We start from the raw sequence: 21,549 nt of genomic DNA on the forward strand, positions 1-21,549 counted from the left end.
GGGTGTTCTGTCAGGCCATCTGTCGAAGAACTGTCCTCCGGCGACACACGATCCAACTGGCATAAAACACTTGAAGGTTGTGATCAGGTCACCGACGACTCTTCTTTCTTTTATTGTGGACAAATGTAAGGCCTCTGTCTTCTCCGTACCATGTTTGTGGCTCTCCTCATGACCTTCTCTGTTAGTTTTGTGTTTCTAAATACGGTGACCAGACTTGAGAACCTGTTCTACGTTTAGCTTAATTTAGTACTGAACAGCTTGCTGATTTTTTCATCCATAGACTTGATTGTTGTTCTAATATTTGCCAGTAGACACTTTATCGCCTTCACTCTTCCCCTAATGTGAGATTCTGGCGATAGGGACAATGTCGGGTCCCAGGTGTCTCTCTCTCTCTCTCTCACCCACAGACTATTCCACTTTATTTCCTGCATGATGTTATTCCACTTTATTTCCTGCATGATGTTATTCCACTTTATTTCCTGCATGATGTTATTCCAGTTTATTTCCTGCATGATGTTATTCCACTTTATTTCCTGCATGATGTTATTCGTATCAAGGTCTTCTCTCACTGTGTCTCATCCTCATTACCTGGTATTTGCTCGGGGGTCACATTTCTTCATCCATGTATTAGACCATCTTTGGGTCTTGTCTCGGTCCCCTCGTAGGTTGATGCGAACCTCCTCGCTTCTAATCCTCCTCATGACTGTGGCATCAACCTCATACATGTGGAATTCCAACCCTGTGGCGGGTCACTGTGGCATCAACCTCAAGCATGTTCATGTGGAATACCAACCCTCCTGGCGGGTAGTACACGTTGGTCAAGAAAAGCAGTGGTGGTCCCAGGACAGAACCTTGTGGAACGCCACCCGAGAACCTCGACCAATCTCGAGAAGGGTCCGCTGGCGTGCGTCATTTGTCCCCCTCCACTACGATGTCTGATATCCATAAAAGTGTGTGTGTGTGTGTGTGTGTGTGTGTGTGTGTGTGTGTGTGTGTGTGTCTGTGTGTGCGCGCGCGCCTTGTGAACACTCCATTTAAATCAAAGTAACCGAATTTTCGAGGCCCATGCTATCTACGTTATTACGGAAGACATGGTCTGGTTCGCTTAAATGTCGATATTTAGTGAATTTTCATAAGACCCGAAAGAAGTGGGAACTGTAGTGTAGGAAATAGTAACCTAAGACAGTTGTGGGCGAGACGACGCTCGAACATAACAAGCTGTATGTAACGGCCCGTCCACGAGGCAGCTCCAACTAACTGGTTTTATCCATTATAAACGTCATAGCAGCTTATAAACGTTAACAATGACGAATGAATGTGAACTGTGTTATATGACTTCAGTGTAGTCTAGAAGAACGAGTTTACTGAACTGATCTGATGATGATTGTCCAGAACTAGTAGATTGGGAATAGCTGTCTCTGTCTATCTGTTTATCTTTCTGTCTGTATCCTTGAAGGCCGTTCCCTTTTGGAACTCCCTCAAGGAGGTGGCCACCGCAAAAGAGTCTCCATAACTGTTGAACTCCAGTGCCGCTCCTTAGCCTTTAGTGCCTCACCCTTAACAGGCCACCGGCAGAGGGTACTTCTAACGCAGTGTTTTCAGAGGCTCTTACCTGCTGTTCCTACCAACCACTGCTGCTGCTGCTGCTCACAAGATAGATTATGGCAGGTATACAACAGCCGTAGCTTTTAGGAAGCAGAGTTTGTAACGGTCACTATGTATGGTGTCTGGTGGAGGATATGGTTATGACCAACGTGTTAACGTTACGACAGGGTTGAATTATGGCGTTTCGAAATTTGATATCAGGAAACTAATTGTATTTTGAAAAAAGATGTGGAGATAAATTCCGTTTTTTACACCATTACTTTTATCCATGTTAGTTCTTCCCTTTTCCGAAATGTTACACAGGTCCAAGCGAGAGAGGAAATATGTTCAGTGCGAGAAAAAGAACAAATGTTGGGATCAGGAGGGGGTCGAAGTTCATGTTGTCAAGCGGAATCTTCGGCGTAAGAGTGAACAAGGTCAGAGGTTGAAGAAAGGTCATTTGTGGGGAAAAAGAAAGAGAGTGGACGATCGGACAGAACACTTGAGGGACACCGGCTGTTGATAGGCTCAGAGGGAGACGCTACCCCAGCAACGGCTACAGCGATGGGACAGCCAAAGTTGAAGGTGTTCACTTGGGAACAGAGAGAAACAGAAGTCTGAGGCAGGAAGTCGAGAAAGCAGAGACTTATGCCACACCCTGTGAGATGCCTTGCAGATATCGAGAGCCGAGACAAAACACTCAACAGAATCCCTGAGAGAGGAGGAGGAGGCCCAGAGGGGAGTCACAAAGGAGATTGATCACCAGTAGACCTTGTACCACTGGTCTGGGAGAAGGGAATGATGTTGTGAGTGTTCGAGAAAGTGAGAATTGAGGAGAGTTAGAGAGACTCTGGAGACAGCAGGAATGAGAACGATGGAAGATATATTGAAGAACGACTTTTTATACTATGATAAGAGACAGTCCACTCCTACAGTCATGTAGGAACACTAGGAAATACACCATATATACGTTAACCACACCCTTAACACGACTATGAACCAAACTTCCATGCATACCACTTAGTGAGGTGGATGATGAGAGGAAACATAGGTACAGTCGGGGAGCGAGAGGCAGTGCTTGGGAGATGATACACGGAACGGATCAAGTACAAAGGACTTGAAGCAGAGAGCCATACACCTGTACACTCGGGGACAGGGAAGTGCCGGAGGTTTACACTCGGTAGTGGAACGGAATAATGTGAGAGCAGCGATGGCAAGCGTCGTGGACACAGACTGGAAACTGTCGTAAAAAACTGTAGTAAAGGAAGGGATAAGTGAAGAAGAGGAAATGCGCGAAGCCGGAAACTGATATAAGTCTCGTGTTCTTGGATTATCTTTATTTAGCAGTTACTGTATATTGCAGGAGAACGTCACACACACACACACACACACACACACACACACACACACACAAAATATCTAAATACTTAACGAAGACAAATGCCACTGTGGGAATAGGTGTAGATTGAGTCATCCACATATGTGCAGATGAAGACTTCATCACTCGAGCAAAGATATTTCTTTAACCACAAGTGTGGGAGGGCTCGGGAGGTGGTGTAGTCAGCACCACACACGCCACAGTCACCAGCAGAGGGCGAGGCGTGGCAGATGCCTACCAAATAATCCTCACGTTACAGACGAGTGCAAACAAGCGAGGATCTTGACGAACAGCCACAGGAAAGAACGACCCTGACTACCTTGTACGGAATGGTGAAGGGCGTGAGCACTACCATCTAAGTATCAGAGGAACTCCACCCGCACCGAACAGAATAGCGGGAAATTTGGACGAACATTTCCCTTGACAACTTAGCAGTATGAACGTAACGTCTTCCACAGTTGCCAGCGTACAGCGACGTTGAGCCGCCCACAGCTGACGAAATGCCCTTGTTACTTTTGGTTTATTGACGGAGACATACGGTTAATTGCAGCCGTCACACAGACACACAATGAAGACTGGATTCCAAATGACAGCCCATACAGGTGTGACAGGGTAAGGTGGACGTATGGAACAGTTGGAATGTACGGTAATAACCCATTATAACATCCCTGATATTAAGATCATTAAATGATACGGTGGAAGTGTTACCGACCCCTAACTGGAAAACTTTAAACGTCGCTTTGCATGAATAAAAACGTAGAATCCTGTCTCGATAACCTGGGAAATCCATTTCTATTGATGAATTGTAGATCTCACCTTACCACATGCAAGGTGGAGATGGTTGATTAACATCCCACCTGAAGTATTGACCTTACCTTACCTTCCCCACAGCTCGGGCTGAGTCCAAAATGCTGAGAGGGTACGTAGATCAACCAGGCTGTTGGAGAACGCACCCGGCCCGCCTACCTAACCATCGCAGCTTGGCTGGTGTGGTTGGCACGTATGCTGAGGCTCATACCAAACTTCAGCACTGCACACCTCATAATGTCTGATGGAGGAAGGCTTCATATATATATATATATATATATATATATATATATATATATATATATATATATATATATATATATATATATAGATATATATATATATATATATCTTTCTTTCAAACTATTCGCCATTTCCCGCGTTAGCAAGGTAGCGTTAAGAACAGAGGACTGGGCCTCTGAGGGAATATCCTCACCTGGCCCCCTTCTCTGTTCCTTCTTTTGGGGGAAAAAAAAATAATATCAGTAATCCTTATAAGAGTAAGTCGAGAATTATACCTTCCAGCATATCTTGAGCGTAAATTGCCAGAAGCGTAAAGGTAAGCGAAAGAAAAAGAAATTCTTCAAAGTAGGAAGAAACGAGTTGTAAGCCTTCTGGACGAGTCACAGCTCAGTCAACAACTCATATCAAACCTCTCGAAAGAATTAGAAACATAAACCATGAACTCAATATATTGAGACTCAGGAAAAGAAAAAGAAAAGGTCATTGATAAGAAATAATCTGTTCATCTGCAGCACTTAAGGGCTACAAATCCTGTGTCTCTATCCAGAACACAAGATATGAGTGAGATGCTAAAGAGGCAGTATGACTCAGTGTTCAGTGAGCCTAAGATCAATTTTGAAAGAACCATAACCCAAACGACTGTTTCCTGGACAGTAATCCTCCCATGTTACAAACACCAGATGGCACCACCACGCTGCTACTGACTTGCATTTGGAAAAGGCAGTTCACGAGTATACCACGGCGTGTCCTCTGCTTCAAGACTACACTACTCTCCTGGAACTCCTTTCGGCTTGAAAAAAAAGAAGAATTCGCAACTTTATCAGCACGAGCACTAAACATCTTCAGGGCAGAGACTACATACACTGTGGTGTATAATTCCAGAGAATCTGAAATCGAGTGACATGGCTCGTCTTCACAGAGGAGGAAGTCAAGCTGACCAAATCCATTCCGACCACAATAGCACCGACGTCACACATCATCCAGATTTTGCGAGAGTCATAAGATGTACGTTGATTGACTTCATGGAATCTGTTTGCTTAATCCCGGGCAACATTGTGTGAGGACGGAGAAAACCAAGTCTCTCCGTCGCTTGATCAGCACAACAAAATTGTTGAGGCTCTGACGAAGGGAGGAAATTGTTGGTGTGATACACACGGAGACGCAAATGCCTTTTACAAATGTGACGACGGTTTCATACCTTATATTACGTGAAGATCATGATATAGTGTGAGGTAATAACACACAGTAAGCAAAGAAGTTAATGTACGAAGATTTATAGACGAATGTAAGTGATAAAGAGAAGTAAAAGGCAGCTGTACCATATGATGTGCCTGCGTATAAGCCTTAGATTATTATTATTATTATTATTATTATTATTATTATTATTATTATTATTATTATTGATATTATTATTATTGCGCTACCTCGCTAACGCGGGAGACAGCGACAAAGTACAATAAAAAAAAGATATATATATATATATATATATATATATATATATATATATATATATATATATATATATATATATATATATATATATATGTATATATATATATATATATATATATATATATATATATATATATATATATATATATATATATATATATATATATGTATATATATAATATTATTTTATATATTTTTTGAAAACCTCTACAAATCTTCGCCTTCGCCTCCACAAGATAGTGGTTAGACATCTGACCAGCTGCCCCTCTCAGCACATGATAATATATATATATATATATATATATATATATATATATATATATATATATATATATATATATATATATATATATATATATTGTTTCTTACATTTTTCATATGTATATATATGTATGTGTGTGTGTGTGTGTGTGTATATGTGCGTATGTATGTGTATGTGTGTGTATGTGTATGTGTATATATATATGTATATTATCCCTGGGGATAGGGGTGAAAGAATACTTCCCACGTATTCCTCGCGTGTCGTAGAAAGCGACTTGAGGGGACGGGAGCGGGGGGCCAGAAATCCTCCCCTCCTTGTATTAACTTTCTAAAATGGGAAACAGAAGAAGGAGTCACGCGGGAAGTGCTCATCCTCCTCGAAGGCTCAGAGTGGGGTGCCTAAATGTGTGTGGATGTAACCAAGATGTGAAGAAAGGAGAGATAGGTAGTATGTTTGAGGAAAGGAACCTGGATGTTTTGGCTCTGAGTGAAACGAAGCTCAAGGGTAAAGGGGAAGAGTGGTTTGGGAATGTCTGGGGAGTAAATTCAGGGGTTAGTGAGAGGACAAGAGCAAGGGAAGGAGTAGCAATACTCCTGAAACAGGAGTTGTGGGAGTATGTGATAGAGTGTAAGAAAGTAAATTCTCGATTAATATGGGTAAAACTGAAAGTTGATGGAGAGAGGTGGGTGATTATTGGTGCATATGCACCTGGGCATGAGAAGAAAGATCAAGAGAGGCAAGTGTTTTGGGAGCAGCTGAATGAGTGTGTTAGTGGTTTTGATGCACGAGACCGGGTTATAGTGATGGGTGATTTGAATGCAAAGGTGAGTAATGTGGCAGTTGAGGGAATAATTGGTATACATGGGGTGTTCAGTGTTGTAAATGGAAATGGTGAAGAGCTTGTAGATTTATGTGCTGAAAAAGGACTGATGATTGGGAATACCTGGTTTAAAAAGCGAGATATACATAAGTATACTTATGTAAGTAGGAGAGATGGCCAGAGAGCGTTATTGGATTACGTGTTAATTGACAGGCGTGCGAAAGAGAGACTTTTGGATGTTAATGTGCTGAGAGGTGCAACTGGAGGGATGTCTGATCATTATCTTGTGGAGGCTAAGGTGAAGATTTGTATGGGTTTTCAGAGAAGAAGAGTGAATGTTGGGGTGAAGAGGGTGGTGAGAGTAAGTGAGCTTGAGAAGGAGACCTGTGTGAGGAAGTACCAGGAGAGACTGAGTACAGAATGGAAAAAGGTGAGAACAATGGAAGCAAGGGGAGTGGGGGAGGAATGGGATGTATTTAGGGAATCAGTGATGGATTGCGCAAAAGATGCTTGTGGCATGAGAAGAGTGGGAGGTGGGTTGATTAGAAAGGGTAGTGAGTGGTGGGATGAAGAAGTAAGAGTATTAGTGAAAGAGAAGAGAGAGGCATTTGGACGATTTTTGCAGGGAAAAAATGCAATTGAGTGGGAGATGTATAAAAGAAAGAGACAGGAGGTCAAGAGAAAGGTGCAAGAGGTGAAAAAAAGGGCAAATGAGAGTTGGGGTGAGAGAGTATCATTAAATTTTAGGGAGAATAAAAAGATGTTCTGGAAGGAGGTAAATAAAGTGCGTAAGACAAGGGAGCAAATGGGGAGGTGATAACAAGTAGTGGTGATGTGAGAAGGAGATGGAGTGAGTATTTTGAAGGTTTGTTGAATGTGTTTGATGATAGAGTGGCAGATATAGGGTGTTTTGGTCGAGGTGGTGTGCAAAGTGAGAGGGTTAGGGAAAATGATTTGGTAAACAGAGAAGAGGTAGTGAAAGCTTTGCGGAAGATGAAAGCCGGCAAGGCAGCAGGTTTGGATGGTATTGCAGTGGAATTTATAAAAAAGGGGGTGACTGTATTGTTGACTGGTTGGTAAGGTTATTTAATGTATGTATGACTCATGGTGAGGTGCCTGAGGATTGGCGGAATGCGTGCATAGTGCCATTGTACAAAGGCAAAGGGGATAAGAGTGAGTGCTCAAATTACAGAGGTATAAGTTTGTTGAGTATTCCTGGTAAATTATATGGGAGGGTATTGATTGAGAGGGTGAAGGCATGCACAGAGCATCAGATTGGGGAAGAGCAGTGTGGTTTCAGAAGTGGTAGAGGATGTGTGGATCAGGTGTTTGCTCTGAAGAATGTATGTGAGAAATACTTAGAAAAGCAAATGGATTTGTATGTAGCATTTATGGATCTGGAGAAGGCATATGATAGAGTTGATAGAGATGCTCTGTGGAAGGTATTAAGAATATATGGTGTGGGAGGAAAGTTGTTAGAAGCAGTGAAAAGTTTTTATCGAGGATGTAAGGCATGTGTACGTGTAGGAAGAGAGGAAAGTGATTGGTTCTCAGTGAATGTAGGTTTGCGGCAGGGGTGTGTGATGTCTCCATGGTTGTTTAATTTGTTTATGGATGGGGTTGTTAGGGAGGTAAATGCAAGAGTTTTGGAAAGAGGGGCAAGTATGAAGTCTGTTGGGGATGAGAGAGCTTGGGAAGTGAGTCAGTTGTTGTTCGCTGATGATACAGCGCTGGTGGCTGATTCATGTGAGAAACTGCAGAAGCTGGTGACTGAGTTTGGTAAAGTGTGTGGAAGAAGAAAGTTAAGAGTAAATGTGAATAAGAGCAAGGTTATTAGGTACAGTAGGGTTGAGGGTCAAGTCAATTGGGAGGTGAGTTTGAATGGAGAAAAACTGGAGGAAGTGAAGTGTTTTAGATATCTGGGAGTGGATCTGGCAGCGGATGGAACCATGGAAGCGGAAGTGGATCATAGGATGGGGGAGGGGGCGAAAATTCTGGGGGCCTTGAAGAATGTGTGGAAGTCGAGAACATTATCTCGGAAAGCAAAAATGGGTATGTTTGAAGGAATGAATAGTGGTTCCAACAATGTTGTATGGTTGCGAGGCGTGGGCTATGGATAGAGTTGTGCGCAGGAGGATGGATGTGCTGGAAATGAGATGTTTGAGGACAATGTGTGGTGTGAGGTGGTTTGATCGAGTGAGTAACGTAAGGGTAAGAGAGATGTGTGGAAATAAAAAGAGCGTGGTTGAGAGAGCAGAAGAGGGTGTTTTGAAGTGGTTTGGGCACATGGAGAGGATGAGTGAGGAAAGATTGACCAAGAGGATATATGTGTCGGAGGTGGAGGGAGCAAGGAGAAGAGGGAGACCAAATTGGAGGTGGAAAGATGGAGTGAAAAAGATTTTGTGTGATCGGGGCCTGAACATGCAGGAGGGTGAAAGGAGGGCAAGGAATAGAGTGAATTGGAGCGATGTGGTATACCGGGGTTGACGTGCTGTCAGTGGATTGAATCAAGGCATGTGAAGCGTCTGGGGTAAACCATGGAAAGCTGTGTAGGTATGTATATTTGCGTGTGTGGACGTATGTATATACATGTGTATGGGGGGGGGGGGTTTGGGCCATTTCTTTCGTCTGTTTCCTTGCGCTACCTCGCAAACGCGGGAGACAGCGACAAAGTATAAATATATATATATATATATATATATATATATATATATATATATATATATATATATATATATATATATATATATATATATATGACAGGACGGAGCAGCCGGGAGATAGGGCGCTAGTGAGTGTGCGTGCGGTGTGTAAACATTAGGCCGACGACCCAAGTGAGGTCTGTCACCAGGGTTATGCGCCACCACATCTCGCTCACGCATCGAGAGATTACTGATGAAGGATATTCTTGTAAAATTGTATAGTTATAAATGAGTAAAACTTTAGATTATAAGAAAAATGAAAGTGAATATTAATGTGTCACCGAAGATGTATCAAGTGCGGAAAAGTGAAAAAGTGAAGTAGTGAAGTAATTAACCAAGGAAACTGAAATAAATGCCTTGATGATACAACAAATGGCGTGTGCATTACGCAGAACAGAGGTGATGGTCTGTGAGTTTACAGCCACCTTGGAGACAGCTTGTGCAGCTCGTCCAACTGTAAGGGTAACGAGCCAATAATATGTCAACAGGAGACACCGATGACTTCAATTCCAACTGAGCAAGTGTAGGGATAAGATAAGTTTAGGGCAGCATGCCAGCATGAGCTGAGCGTGAATCTTAGCAGTGTGTGGACGGAAACATTGAGCTGTGCCAAGGACGTGCGCCGTGTGTGCAGCGCTGCCTGTGAATAGTGCGCGTACGGGCAAGCTTGACCTGGGGAACTTTGGCCGTCGCTTAGCCAGGACTGCCGCACGCCCGGATCCCCCGTGCTCGTACAGACCAACCTGACATTCAGGATATAGCTCGTCAGTAAGCAATTATTCCCACAAGTTCGGTCTCCCGTGCACCCTATCGTCTATGCATCGAAGATCTTAATCTAAGGACAGGTGTAACCAGTTGATGCTGCTCTAAGTGAACTTTTACCACCAGAGACTAAGCAGAGCCGCTAGCCAGTGTTATGTTGTGTAGCAGGAATTACGATGTATTATTTGTTTTGAAGTGTGTTTAGGTTCATAATTAGATTTACCTTGAAATGGTTTCAGGCTTGGGGAAGTACCATGAACACACACACACATTGGTGACTGAAGCCATAAGAATGAGGATGGAGTGCAGGGACGTGTGAAGATTTTACTAAAAGGACAATCAGAAATTAAGGATAGATCATCTGGGACCATAATGCTGGGAGAATTATTGAGATTATTATGAAACATATAGTGAAACGAAAGGCTTCTTCATACGGTCGCTGCAACGATATGTTCATCAAGGCTGTCGCCCTGCTGAGCAGTAATATAATTTTCAACCTAGCCAACACACATCGTGCTGTGCTGAAGCCTTATTACATGACTTGCAGACGTTATCATTATAAATGTCATCAGAGTGGAGGCCATCTTAACCTTCCAGTCCCTCACCCGTGCAGCGTAGACGGTACAGAAGTGAGGAACCCTTGTCTTGCCTCACACATGCACCTGATACCCCGATGGAAGCACCAGTTCTATCAGAGTTACGTGGACGAGTCTGCCAGTGACAACCCTAACATGGACCGTAGGACAGCCACATCTCCCTCCAGAACTGGATCATCGCCAACATTACCCTCCACCTCACACTGTACGTTGTCATGTTTATGAGCCTCGCTTATAACCATGTCCCAACCCATTCCCTCTTACAAGTTTCTTGTCCTGATTTTGTAAGGATCGTTTACACAGTGTCTGTGAAAATGGATAGTTTGATGAATAACATATAGATAATAGTGACACCTGGCGGCAGGAAGACAGACTTGTAGGGCAAGGCCATCTGGAAATCACACTTCAGTGTTAACATTATACATACTTGGCCCTGACAAGAGTCCAATGTGTGGTTAGAGAAATACTCTTCCCTGTACGTTGGGACACCAGCCCATCCACCCCTCCCGTCGGGATGTCCAGTCCACCAAACTTCTCGGTGTCACTCTGGACGATCAACTGAGTCGGAAGGAACAACTCACTACCATCATCACACCCGCCAGCCATCGTCTCGACGTTCTTGCTCAGCTCAAGACACACGGACACCCTGCGCCTGAGCTCGAGGAGCATCTACACAAATTTCTTTCGACTCGAACTCATCTAAACATCCTTGTCCACCATACAACAAGTACTACTGGGAAGTGTGCAGCAAAGGGCATACTGGATCATCATCGACTCCCTCTTATACCAGGTATCTAGAGGCGCTCAACACACTAGCCCTCCCAACTCTCTCCTTCCATCAACGTGAACCTCATCCCACACACTGTAGGATGAAACTATTGCACCGTTTCCTCCAACGTCATCTCTTACCACCAGAGATCCCTCGTCCTCGAGTCGCAGTTCAGCACCACAGCGTCATCACACCTTACCAATCATCGCAAAGGCAACACGAACCGCTCCACCTGAACCATTGCGCGCGCGCGCGCTTATGTGCGTGTATGTGTGTATGTGTGTGTATGACGCATTCACAGGCCACTCGGGGTCAAGCCCGCTTCCGTTCCAATCCTGGCCGCGAAAGTCGGTCCACATTTAACCCAGTTGTATATATATATATATATATATATATATATATATATATATATATATATATATATATATATATATATATATATATATATCCTTTCATACTATTTGCCATTTCCCGCGTTAGCGAGGTAGCGTTAAGAACGGAGGACTGGGCTTTTGAGGGAATATCCTCATCTGGCCCCCTTCTCTGTTCCTTCTTTTGGAAAATTTAAAAAAGAATCGAGAGGGGAGGATTTCCATCACCCCGCTCCCTCCCCTTTTAGTCGCCTTCTACGACACGCAGGGAATACGTGGGAAGTACTCTTTCTCCCTTATCCCAGGGATAATATATATATATATATATATATATATATATATATATATATATATATATATATATATATATATATATATATATATATATATATATGGGAGGGTATTGATTGAGAGGGTGAAGGCATGTACAGAGCATCAGATTGGGGAAGAGCAGTGTGGTTTCAGAAGTGGTAGAGGATGTGTGGATAAGGTGTTTGCTTTGAAGAATGTATGTGAGAAATACTTAGAAAAGCAAATGGATTTGTATGTAGCATTTATGGATCTGGAGAAGGCATATGATAGAGTTGATAGAGATGCTCTGTGGAAGGTATTAAGAATATATGGTGTGGGAGGAAAGTTGTTAGAAGCAGTGAAAAGTTTTTATCGAGGATGTAAGGCATGTGTACGTGTAGGAAGAGAGGAAAGTGATTGGTTCTCAGTGAATGTAGGTTTGCGGCAGGGGTGTGTGATGTCTCCATGGTTGTTTAATTTGTTTATGGATGGGGTTGTTAGGGAGGTAAATGCAAGAGTTTTGGAAAGAGGGGCAAGTATGAAGTCTGTTGGGGATGAGAGAGCTTGGGAAGTGAGTCAGTTGTTGTTCGCTGATGATACGGCGCTGGTGGCTGATTCATGTGAGAAACTGCAGAAGCTGGTGACTGAGTTTGGTAAAGTGTGTGGAAGAAGAAAGTTAAGAGTAAATGTGAATAAGAGCAAGGTTATTAGGTACAGTAGGGTTGAGGGTCAAGTCAATTGGGAGGTGAGTTTGAATGGAGAAAAACTGGAGGAAGTGAAGTGTTTTAGATATCTGGGAGTGGATCTGGCAGCGTATGGAACCATGGAAGCGGAAGTGGATCATAGGGTGGGGGAGGGGGCGAAAATTCTGGGGGCCTTGAAGAATGTGTGGAAGTCGAGAACATTATTTCGGAAAGCAAAAATGGGTATGTTTGAAGGAATAGTGGTTCCAACAATGTTGTATGGTTGCGAGGCGTGGGCTATGGATAGAGTTGTGCGCAGGAGGATGGATGTGCTGGAAATGAGATGTTTGAGGACAATGTGTGGTGTGAGGTGGTTTGATCGAGTGAGTAACGTAAGGGTAAGAGAGATGTGTGGAAATAAAAAGAGCGTGGTTGAGAGAGCAGAAGAGGGTGTTTTGAAGTGGTTTGGGCACATGGAGAGATGAGTGAGGAAAGATTGACCAAGAGGATATATGTGTCGGAGGTGGAGGGAACAGAGAAGAGGGAGACCAAATTGGAGGTGGAAAGATGGAGTGAAAAAGATTTTGTGTGATCGGGGCCTGAACATGCAGGAGGGTGAAAGGAGGGCAAGGAATAGAGTGAATTGGAGCGATGTGGTATACCGGGGTTGACGTGCTGTCAGTGGATTGAATCAAGGCATGTGAAGCGTCTGGGGTAAGCCATGGAAAGCTGTGTAGGTATGTATATTTGCGTGTGTGGACGTATGTATATACATGTGTATGGGGGGGGGGGGTTGGGCCATTTCTTTCGTCTGTTTCCTTGCGCTACCTCGCAAACGCGGGAGACAGCGACAGAGTATAAAAAATATAAATATATATATATATATATATATATATATATATATATATATATATATATATATATATATATATGTATGTATGTATGTTTGAGGGAATAGTGGTTCCAACAAAGCTATATGGATGCGAGGCATGGGCTATAGATAGGTTTGTGCGGAGGAGGATGGAAGTGTTGGAAATGAGATGTTTGAGGACAATATGTGGTGTGAGGTGGTTTGATCGAGTAAGTAATGAAATGGTAAGAGAGATGTGTGGTAATAAAGAGAGTGTGGTTGAGAGAGCAGAAGATGGTGTATTGAAATGGTTTGGTGACATGGAGAGAATGAGTGAGGAAAGATTGCTTAAGAGGATATATATGTCAGTGGAGGGAACGAGGAGAAGTGGGAGACCAAATTGGAGGTGGAACGATGGTGTGAAAAAGATTTTGAGCGATCGGGGCCTGAACATGCAGGAGGTTGAATTGGAATGATGTGGTATACTGGGGTGGACGTGCTGTCAATGGATTGAACCAGGGCATGTGAAGCGTCTGGGGTAAACCATGAAAAGTTTTGTGGGGCCTGGATGTGGAAAGGGAGATGTGGTTTCGGTGCATTATACATGAAATCTAGAGACTGAGTGTGAACGAATGTGGCCTTTGCTGTCTTTTCCTAGCGCTACCTCGCGAGCATGCGGCGGGGGGGGTTGTCATTTCATGTGTGGCGGGGTGGCGACGGGAATGAATAAAGGCAGCAAGTATGAATTATGTACATGTGTATATATGTATATGTATGTATGTATATGCATGTATACGTTGAAATGTATAGGTATGTATATGTGCGTGTGTGAACGTGTTTGTATATACATGTGTATGTGGGCGGGTTGAGCCATTCTTTCGTCTGTTTCCTTGCGCTACCTCGCTGACGCGGGATACACCGACATAGTATAATGAATAGATGAAATATATATATATATATATATATATATATATATATATATATATATATATATATATATATATATATATATATATATATATTCGTTCATGAGATGGCCCTGATTAGGACCTTCAGTTACTCATGCCGTCTCAGTGAACCTAAGAAATAACTTTAATAGATCATATGCTAACTCGCACCTTTGTATTCATAGGAAGATTGTACTAAACACCTTTCGCGTCTTTTTTATCAGCCCAGCTTTCAGTTGCTGAACGCATATATTGTGTATTCTAACCCTCTGGCTGCAGGTGATTCAATAAAACGCGTGTAATATTCACTGAGCGTCACGCACACATGGCGCACGGGATCAAACGCATGAGTTTGAATCCTAGTCACGGCATCTGGTCCACAGTCCACCCAACTGTTCATCCTCCCTAAGGGCTGGTCGATGAAATGGGTGACTGGCATAGGCCAGGATGTGTGTGTGTGTGTGTGTGTGTGTGTGTGTTTGTGTGTGTGTATGCATGCATACATCGGAGTACAGGCAGGGTGCATATGTACAAGGTGAGGAGGCGGGACAAACACGAGAGTGTAATATTCTCTCCCCTTGACACAAGGATAGTAATTACACACACACACACACACACACACACACACACACACACACACACAGGGCAGCGGGTGGTGAGGGCGGGCGGGGTGGTGTGTGTGGTACATGCTGGTGGTGGTAGGAGACGGAGGTGGGCGGCGGTCTCAGACGACCGAGGCTTAGCCGGGGAGGAGGCCTGCCAAGTGCTGTGGGAGGAGCGGCTCCCACACCGCCCTCTGCTGACCTCAATATCCCTCGGGTCACGGGAGGTCACTGCTGCCTGCGGCAAGAAGCAGATAGGTGGGAAACCTAGCGTGGACTGGTAGATGACTTTTACTTGTTGTGGACGGGTACATGACCAGTTGTAGTTGTGGACGGGTAGGTGACTAGTAGTTACAAAGGACGGGTAGATGAATAGTACTTGATGTGGACGGGTAGATGACTAGTAATTAATGTGAACGAGTAGATGATCAGTGATTTATATGGATAGGTAGATGACCAATAGTTGGTGTGGACGGATAGATAATATGTACTTAATGCGGACGGGTAGATGACTAGGAATTGACATGGACGGATAGATGATCAGTAATTTAGGTGGATGGGCACCACATGGACCAGCCATTGATGTGGCGAGGTAAACGACTTACAGTATGTATGTTGTGATCTGCTACGGGCAACACTGTATATCCATCATCCAACTTTTCCGTTTAATCCCATCTTCCGGATTTATTGTTTTCGTGATGACGCATTTGTCAATAATGGCTTCTTCTGCAGGTGTCAGTATTCCTTATCAGCATTGTGTGTGTTCTTCCGGCAAGATGGCCAGCTGACGTCATAGAACGCTCTGGAAAAATATGTTAATGTGAGATGCGAGTCCGTTCGGTCGGCCGCTTCTGGGAGATTGCTTTGCTGCCTCCTTTGTGGAGTGGGGCGATGCGAGTCAGTTTAAAACTCTCGGGGGATGATGCGCAGAGTCCATAAGATGTCTTGTCCCTCTGCTGGTGATGGTTTGCATATTTTAAAGGAAGACGAGAAGAGTTTTAGGAGCCTGGCCTTGGGGTCGGGTGCACGCACGGCCATGTTCTTTCTCTATAGCCGTGTGTTGCAAGTGCTGCGGTGTGGTGGAGGTTTACCGTGTGAGAATTACTGTTTAGCGAGCTACCGTTTGATGGATATATCATTAAGGTGATGATTTTTGACTCAGTGAACACTAACTCATATATGATTCTTTAGTACCTGACTCACCTCCTGGCTGTTATTCACGTATGTACAAGCTGAATGAAACGTATCCTTGATTCAACTTATAATCTTGCAAGAAATTGTTTTTACAGTGTTCACTCGAAACAACCATTTGCGACCAGAGACTTGGTAATATTACCCTGTTGTGAGAACTTGCTTAATGTTCCTGTTTTTTTGAAGCTTTCAGTGTTAATGCTGTTGTCTTCAGTAATAACAACAGTTCTTCTGCAGTAATGATGTTGTCAGGGAAAGTCATCAGAAATTCTGCACACAAGGATAGTATTGTACATTATCCTGTGTAAAGAGTGTGGTCAGTTGTACTTGGGTCAAACTGGTAAGGTTCATTGAGTTAAAGAGCATAAAGATAGTGCTAAGTATATTAAGAATCTAATGCAGTATTTACTCACAGGTTTTGGTCATCACATTGACTGGTGCAGTGTTATCACAGACACACTCACTCACTATAGAAATATTGTTGAATCGTTTGTTATCAGACTTACTAAGAGATATTGATAGGAATCAAAATGTCGATTTATATAAGTGAAAAAGAAATTGATATGTTTCCCAGAACGTAGGTTAACCAGAGTTTGTAACTATAGAGAGGTAAGGTGGTCGAAGGTGACCTGTGCCCTATTCCCTTCGCCTATTTCTTAATTCATTTACCTGGTCCGCCCAGTAGAGGCTGGAATATTATGTTGTGGTTCTCTCTGTCTGCCTAGTCTTGACAACAGAATTATACGACAGCGCTATACACCTCGTATTTTCCGTATCCTTTTACGTTTTACCTGCATCTGATTTACACTCGCTACTCCTTACTTTTTGCGCATATATATATATATATATATATATATATATATATATATATATATATATATATATATATATATATATATATATCTTTCATACTATTCGCCATTTCCCGCGTTAGCGAGGTAGCGTTAAGAACAGAGGACTGGGCCCTTAAGGGAATATCCTTCACCTGGCCTCCTTCTCTGTTCCTTCTTTTGGAAAATCAAAAAAAAAAAAAAAAAACGCGAGGGGAGGATTTCCAGCCACCCGCTCCCTCCCCTTTTAGTCGCCTTCTACGACACGCGCGGAATACACGGGAAGTATTCTTGCTCCCCTATCCTCAGGGATAATATATATATATATATATATATATATATATATATATATATATATATATATATATATATATATATATATATATATACATATATATATATATGTATATATATATATATATATATATATATATATATATATATATATATATATATATATATATATATATATATATATATATATATATATATATATATATATATATAGAGAGAGAGAGAGAGAGAGAGAGAGAGAGAGAGAGAGAGAGAGAGAGAGAGAGAGAGAGAGAGAGAGAGAATAGTTAAAGGAGTGGAAGAAGATGTAGGACAGGGGAAGGGATATTTTGAAAAGGAAGAGAATACTGGTGTGTATAGTAGTATAGTGTATGTAAGTTTTTATTGCATTTTGGTCACCTCCCAACATTGCTCAATTTGGTCCCCTCCCAACACACGCCACTAACTCCACGGATACTCTAGTCCAGGTTTCACTTACATTGTAATGAATTATCTTTTTGTGTGTAATTGTTAGGTGTCTTGATATATCTCGAGAAGGACTGTTCAGCATCAAAATCATCAAACTTATTTGGTAATTTGGACGTTGTGCTCAGGCCACCCGTTACACTTTTCTCTTTTTCGTGATGGGCAAATTTATGGCCTCTAACCTCACACTTTAACTCAGTTTTTATTTCAGGCGCCCTCTTTATTGCCCTTCTCAGGACTTTTCTAGTCAGTTCTTTGTGTTTAAATGCGATCACTAGACGAGACGTACATTTTGATTTATGTTCAACTCTTTCTGGTTGACATCTTGTTTAACAACCGCTTACCTATAAACTTAAATGCAGTTCTGATATTAACCAACAGACGCTCTGCTTCTCTTAACAGATTCCTGGGATGTGGTGATTTAGGGATAAATTGGCTTCCGTTTCAACCCACAAGTCCCTTACACATAGTTTTACCTGTGTGTTGATTGTTGTCTGCCAAATTATAGTCATATCAGATGCGTCTTTTAGTTGCATCTGTTCTCTCGACCTCATTAAGCATTGTCTGCTGACATATTCTGGTGTCATGATCTGTTGGTACTGACAGGGGGACAGGTAACACTTCGGCGTGATGATGCGTTATATTGGTGTTTCTGCGCGTACTTGCGTTACAGTAAGTTGTAAAACATGATATATGGTTGTTAACACGCGGAGTTGATGGTGGTGGTATAAGACTCTAGGACTGTATGCAGCTGGGCAGAGGTCTGAGGTAATCGTGTTAACCATTTAATGGGTGCCTTTCTGGAGCTAATTCAATAGTACATCCTTAATGAAACTGGCCAGATGCCTTCATTGTTTATAGGAGCAAACATTGACAACTTAAGGCGGGATCTTTGTCCGGTCATAGTCAGGTATTGAGTAGGTTAGTATACAGGCAACAGCCAGGTAAAGTGAGGGCCAGTGTTCAGGTCAGCCCCAGGTATTATGGGGGTCAGTGTGCGGGTCAGAGCCAGATGTTGAAAGGGTCAGTTAGGTCAGACCCAATTAGTAAGTGGGTCAGTTTGCATGCAAGAGGTATGTGTTCACAGGGTGTGTAGGTTGGAGCCAGTTTTTGAGAAGGTTAGTGTGAAGGTCAGAGCCAGGTATTGAGAGGGTCACTCTCTAGGTCGGAGAAAGGTGTTAAGAGAGTCATTGTGCAGGTCAGTAAGGTGTTGAGAGGGTGAGTTTACTGTTTAGAGCCAGAAGTCAAAAGGGTCATTGTGCAGGTCAAAGCCAGGTGTTGAGAGGGCCAGTATGCAAGTCAACGCCAGGTATTGAGAAGGCCAGTATGCAGGTCAAAGCCAGTATTAAGAAGGCCAGCATGCATGTCAAAGCCAGGTGTTGAGAGGGCCAGTATGCAGGTCAAAGCCAGGTGTTGAGAGGGCCAGTATGCAGGTCAGAGCCAGGTGCTGAGAAGGTTAGTGTACAGGTTAGAATCAGGTGTTGAGAGGGTCATTGTGTAGTTTAACCACAGGCATATCAAGGGAAAGGGGGTGGGGGAATCCTCCCTTTAGCTCTACAGTATATTATAATCTTAATGATTTATATATTTTTCACAGTTATGCCAACCCTTTTAGTCCCTTGGAAGGAAAGATCTGTGTATATGTATACATTTTTGATTTTCAGTGATTTATGCTAGAAACCATTGAAACATCTGTTTCAGCTTCATCACCTTCCAAAAACATTGACATAAGTTTATAATGACGAACTTTCCTCTGTTTGCAGAGCATACAGATTTGTTCCATCAAAGTACAATTATTATTGTCATGTTTTATTTTATGAAGTATTACAAATTCATTTTTAGCCATAAAGTAGTCATTAGTCTCATGATATTTCTTCTGTACAACAGCTATACTCAATTTTATGATAATTTGATTAACATAAATGATATTAATTTAATTTCCAGGTAACTCAAAAAGTGCTCAATTCTCAAAGATACAGTATGTCTTTACATACCTCTCTTGTGTGTAGCTTTTCATTATTATCATGGCAGATGCTTATCCCCCCAACACAAACACATACACACACATACACACACCAAATCCTGGATACATGCATGAGTTTGACTAACTAATGGTTGTGTTGGCTTGTTACAGAGGATGAGGAGGTAGCCTGAGGCGTCATGGTGCTTGTGAAGGAGTACCGCATACCCCTGCCTCTCACGGTGCAGGAGTACCGTGTAGCACAGCTGTACATGATTGCAGTTAGTACCCAGTGTTTCTTCCTCTACCACCTACTCATTTTATCCCTCCATCCTCCCTAACCATCCCTGCCTACCTCCTGACTTTCCATGACTCCCTCCCCACCTTCCATTACCCCTACACCTTTTGCTAAGGGTTTTCTCTCTAATTATGGTTAAAATTGAATGCTAAGGTTATGCCATAACTTTCACAATGAATCTTGATTCATTTTTGAGTTTGCAGGCAGAGATTGTTATAAGATCCAGGACTTCTCAGATACTGTGGGTGCACATAATAGTTCTTGCAGAGGTCTAAGAAGTGTGCCAGAAATATGGAACTAGGTTGCAGTACATTTCAACTGATGTAAAACTACCACCCAGCACGGTTACATCTTAAAATGTCTGTTCTCAGTTACATATTTAGACATCCAGTTTCTAACTGGCCACATGTGACCAGTCAGCACAAGCTCTCTCAAATTCTGCTTGAGGTACAGTTCATTAGGCTTATGTGTATGAACACTGGCTTAGGAACTTTCCACCCAGCAACTGATTACTATGGCTCAAAAAGTTCAAGTTCAAGACATGGGGCATCATGAATACAGAATTCCTTCCCTGTGGTGCAAATGTTTTAAGTAATTGCGTGAGATTACACACACACACACACACACACACACACACACACACACACACACACACACGCACACACACACACACACACACACACATATAGTGTTTATTTTTAGATATATTGTGGTGAAGGATGCAAGAGGGGGTTCATAGGGCACACATGAACCAAGGAGTAGAGTCATGATGGTTCCTTGGAACTGATCAAGTTCTTTAAGAGTATTGAGTGGGAGATGGAGTTCTTTAATAAGAGTGGTACAGAAGGTTCTGTGAAATCAACATTGAAGAGGTTAGGATATGAGTGCCTCTTTTGGTCAGTGGAGGAGGAGTATCAAAATAGAGAGAGAGATGGTTCAGCAAGAGATGTCATAAGCTTAGAGAGATATAAAAGACACTGGCCAGTCAGCATATAGAATATATAGGAGAGTAAGGAATGAGTAGTGCAGTCAGGAGGGAGGAATGTAAAGACTTTGAAAAAAGCATTTTAGAAAAGCAAAAGATGTTCCAAAACCTTTACATAAGTTCATCAAGAACAAACTGTTGCTGAAAGAACAGGTAATCAGGTTAAGGGACTAGGAAGAATTCTTGGGAATGACAAGGAAATGTGTGAGGAGTTGAATGAGAAGTTCAAAAGTATTTTCAAGGTGGAAGACAAAAATGCTCTAGTATTACCAAGGTGGGAGGGGCATGAAGTCTTGGATTTTAAATTAATTGACAGAAATCAATGAATCAAGCTCTTAGAATGACCAATATAAAGCCTATGGCCTTAATAAGGGTTTTCCATACATGCTGAAAGAGTGAGGTGCTTA

The 21,549-nt window shown here is 42.5% G+C and overlaps 1 protein-coding gene across 9 annotated transcripts in view; it reads left to right on the top strand.

The window, feature by feature from the left end:
- The window catches only part of rdgB (retinal degeneration B), a 485,210-nt gene that overhangs the window by 191,335 nt on the left and 272,326 nt on the right, over nt 1-21,549 (top strand). For all 9 annotated transcript variants that reach the window (XM_071673888.1, XM_071673895.1, XM_071673896.1 and 6 more), the window contains one exon: nt 20,034-20,140. In XM_071673888.1, the coding sequence (XP_071529989.1) occupies nt 20,060-20,140 (81 nt within the window). In that variant the 5' untranslated portion in view covers nt 20,034-20,059. The remainder of the gene's footprint in view (nt 1-20,033; nt 20,141-21,549) is intronic.

This window comes from Panulirus ornatus, chromosome 19 (assembly GCF_036320965.1).
Source record: "Panulirus ornatus isolate Po-2019 chromosome 19, ASM3632096v1, whole genome shotgun sequence".
In the NCBI taxonomy this organism is placed as follows: Eukaryota; Metazoa; Arthropoda; class Malacostraca; order Decapoda; family Palinuridae; genus Panulirus; species Panulirus ornatus.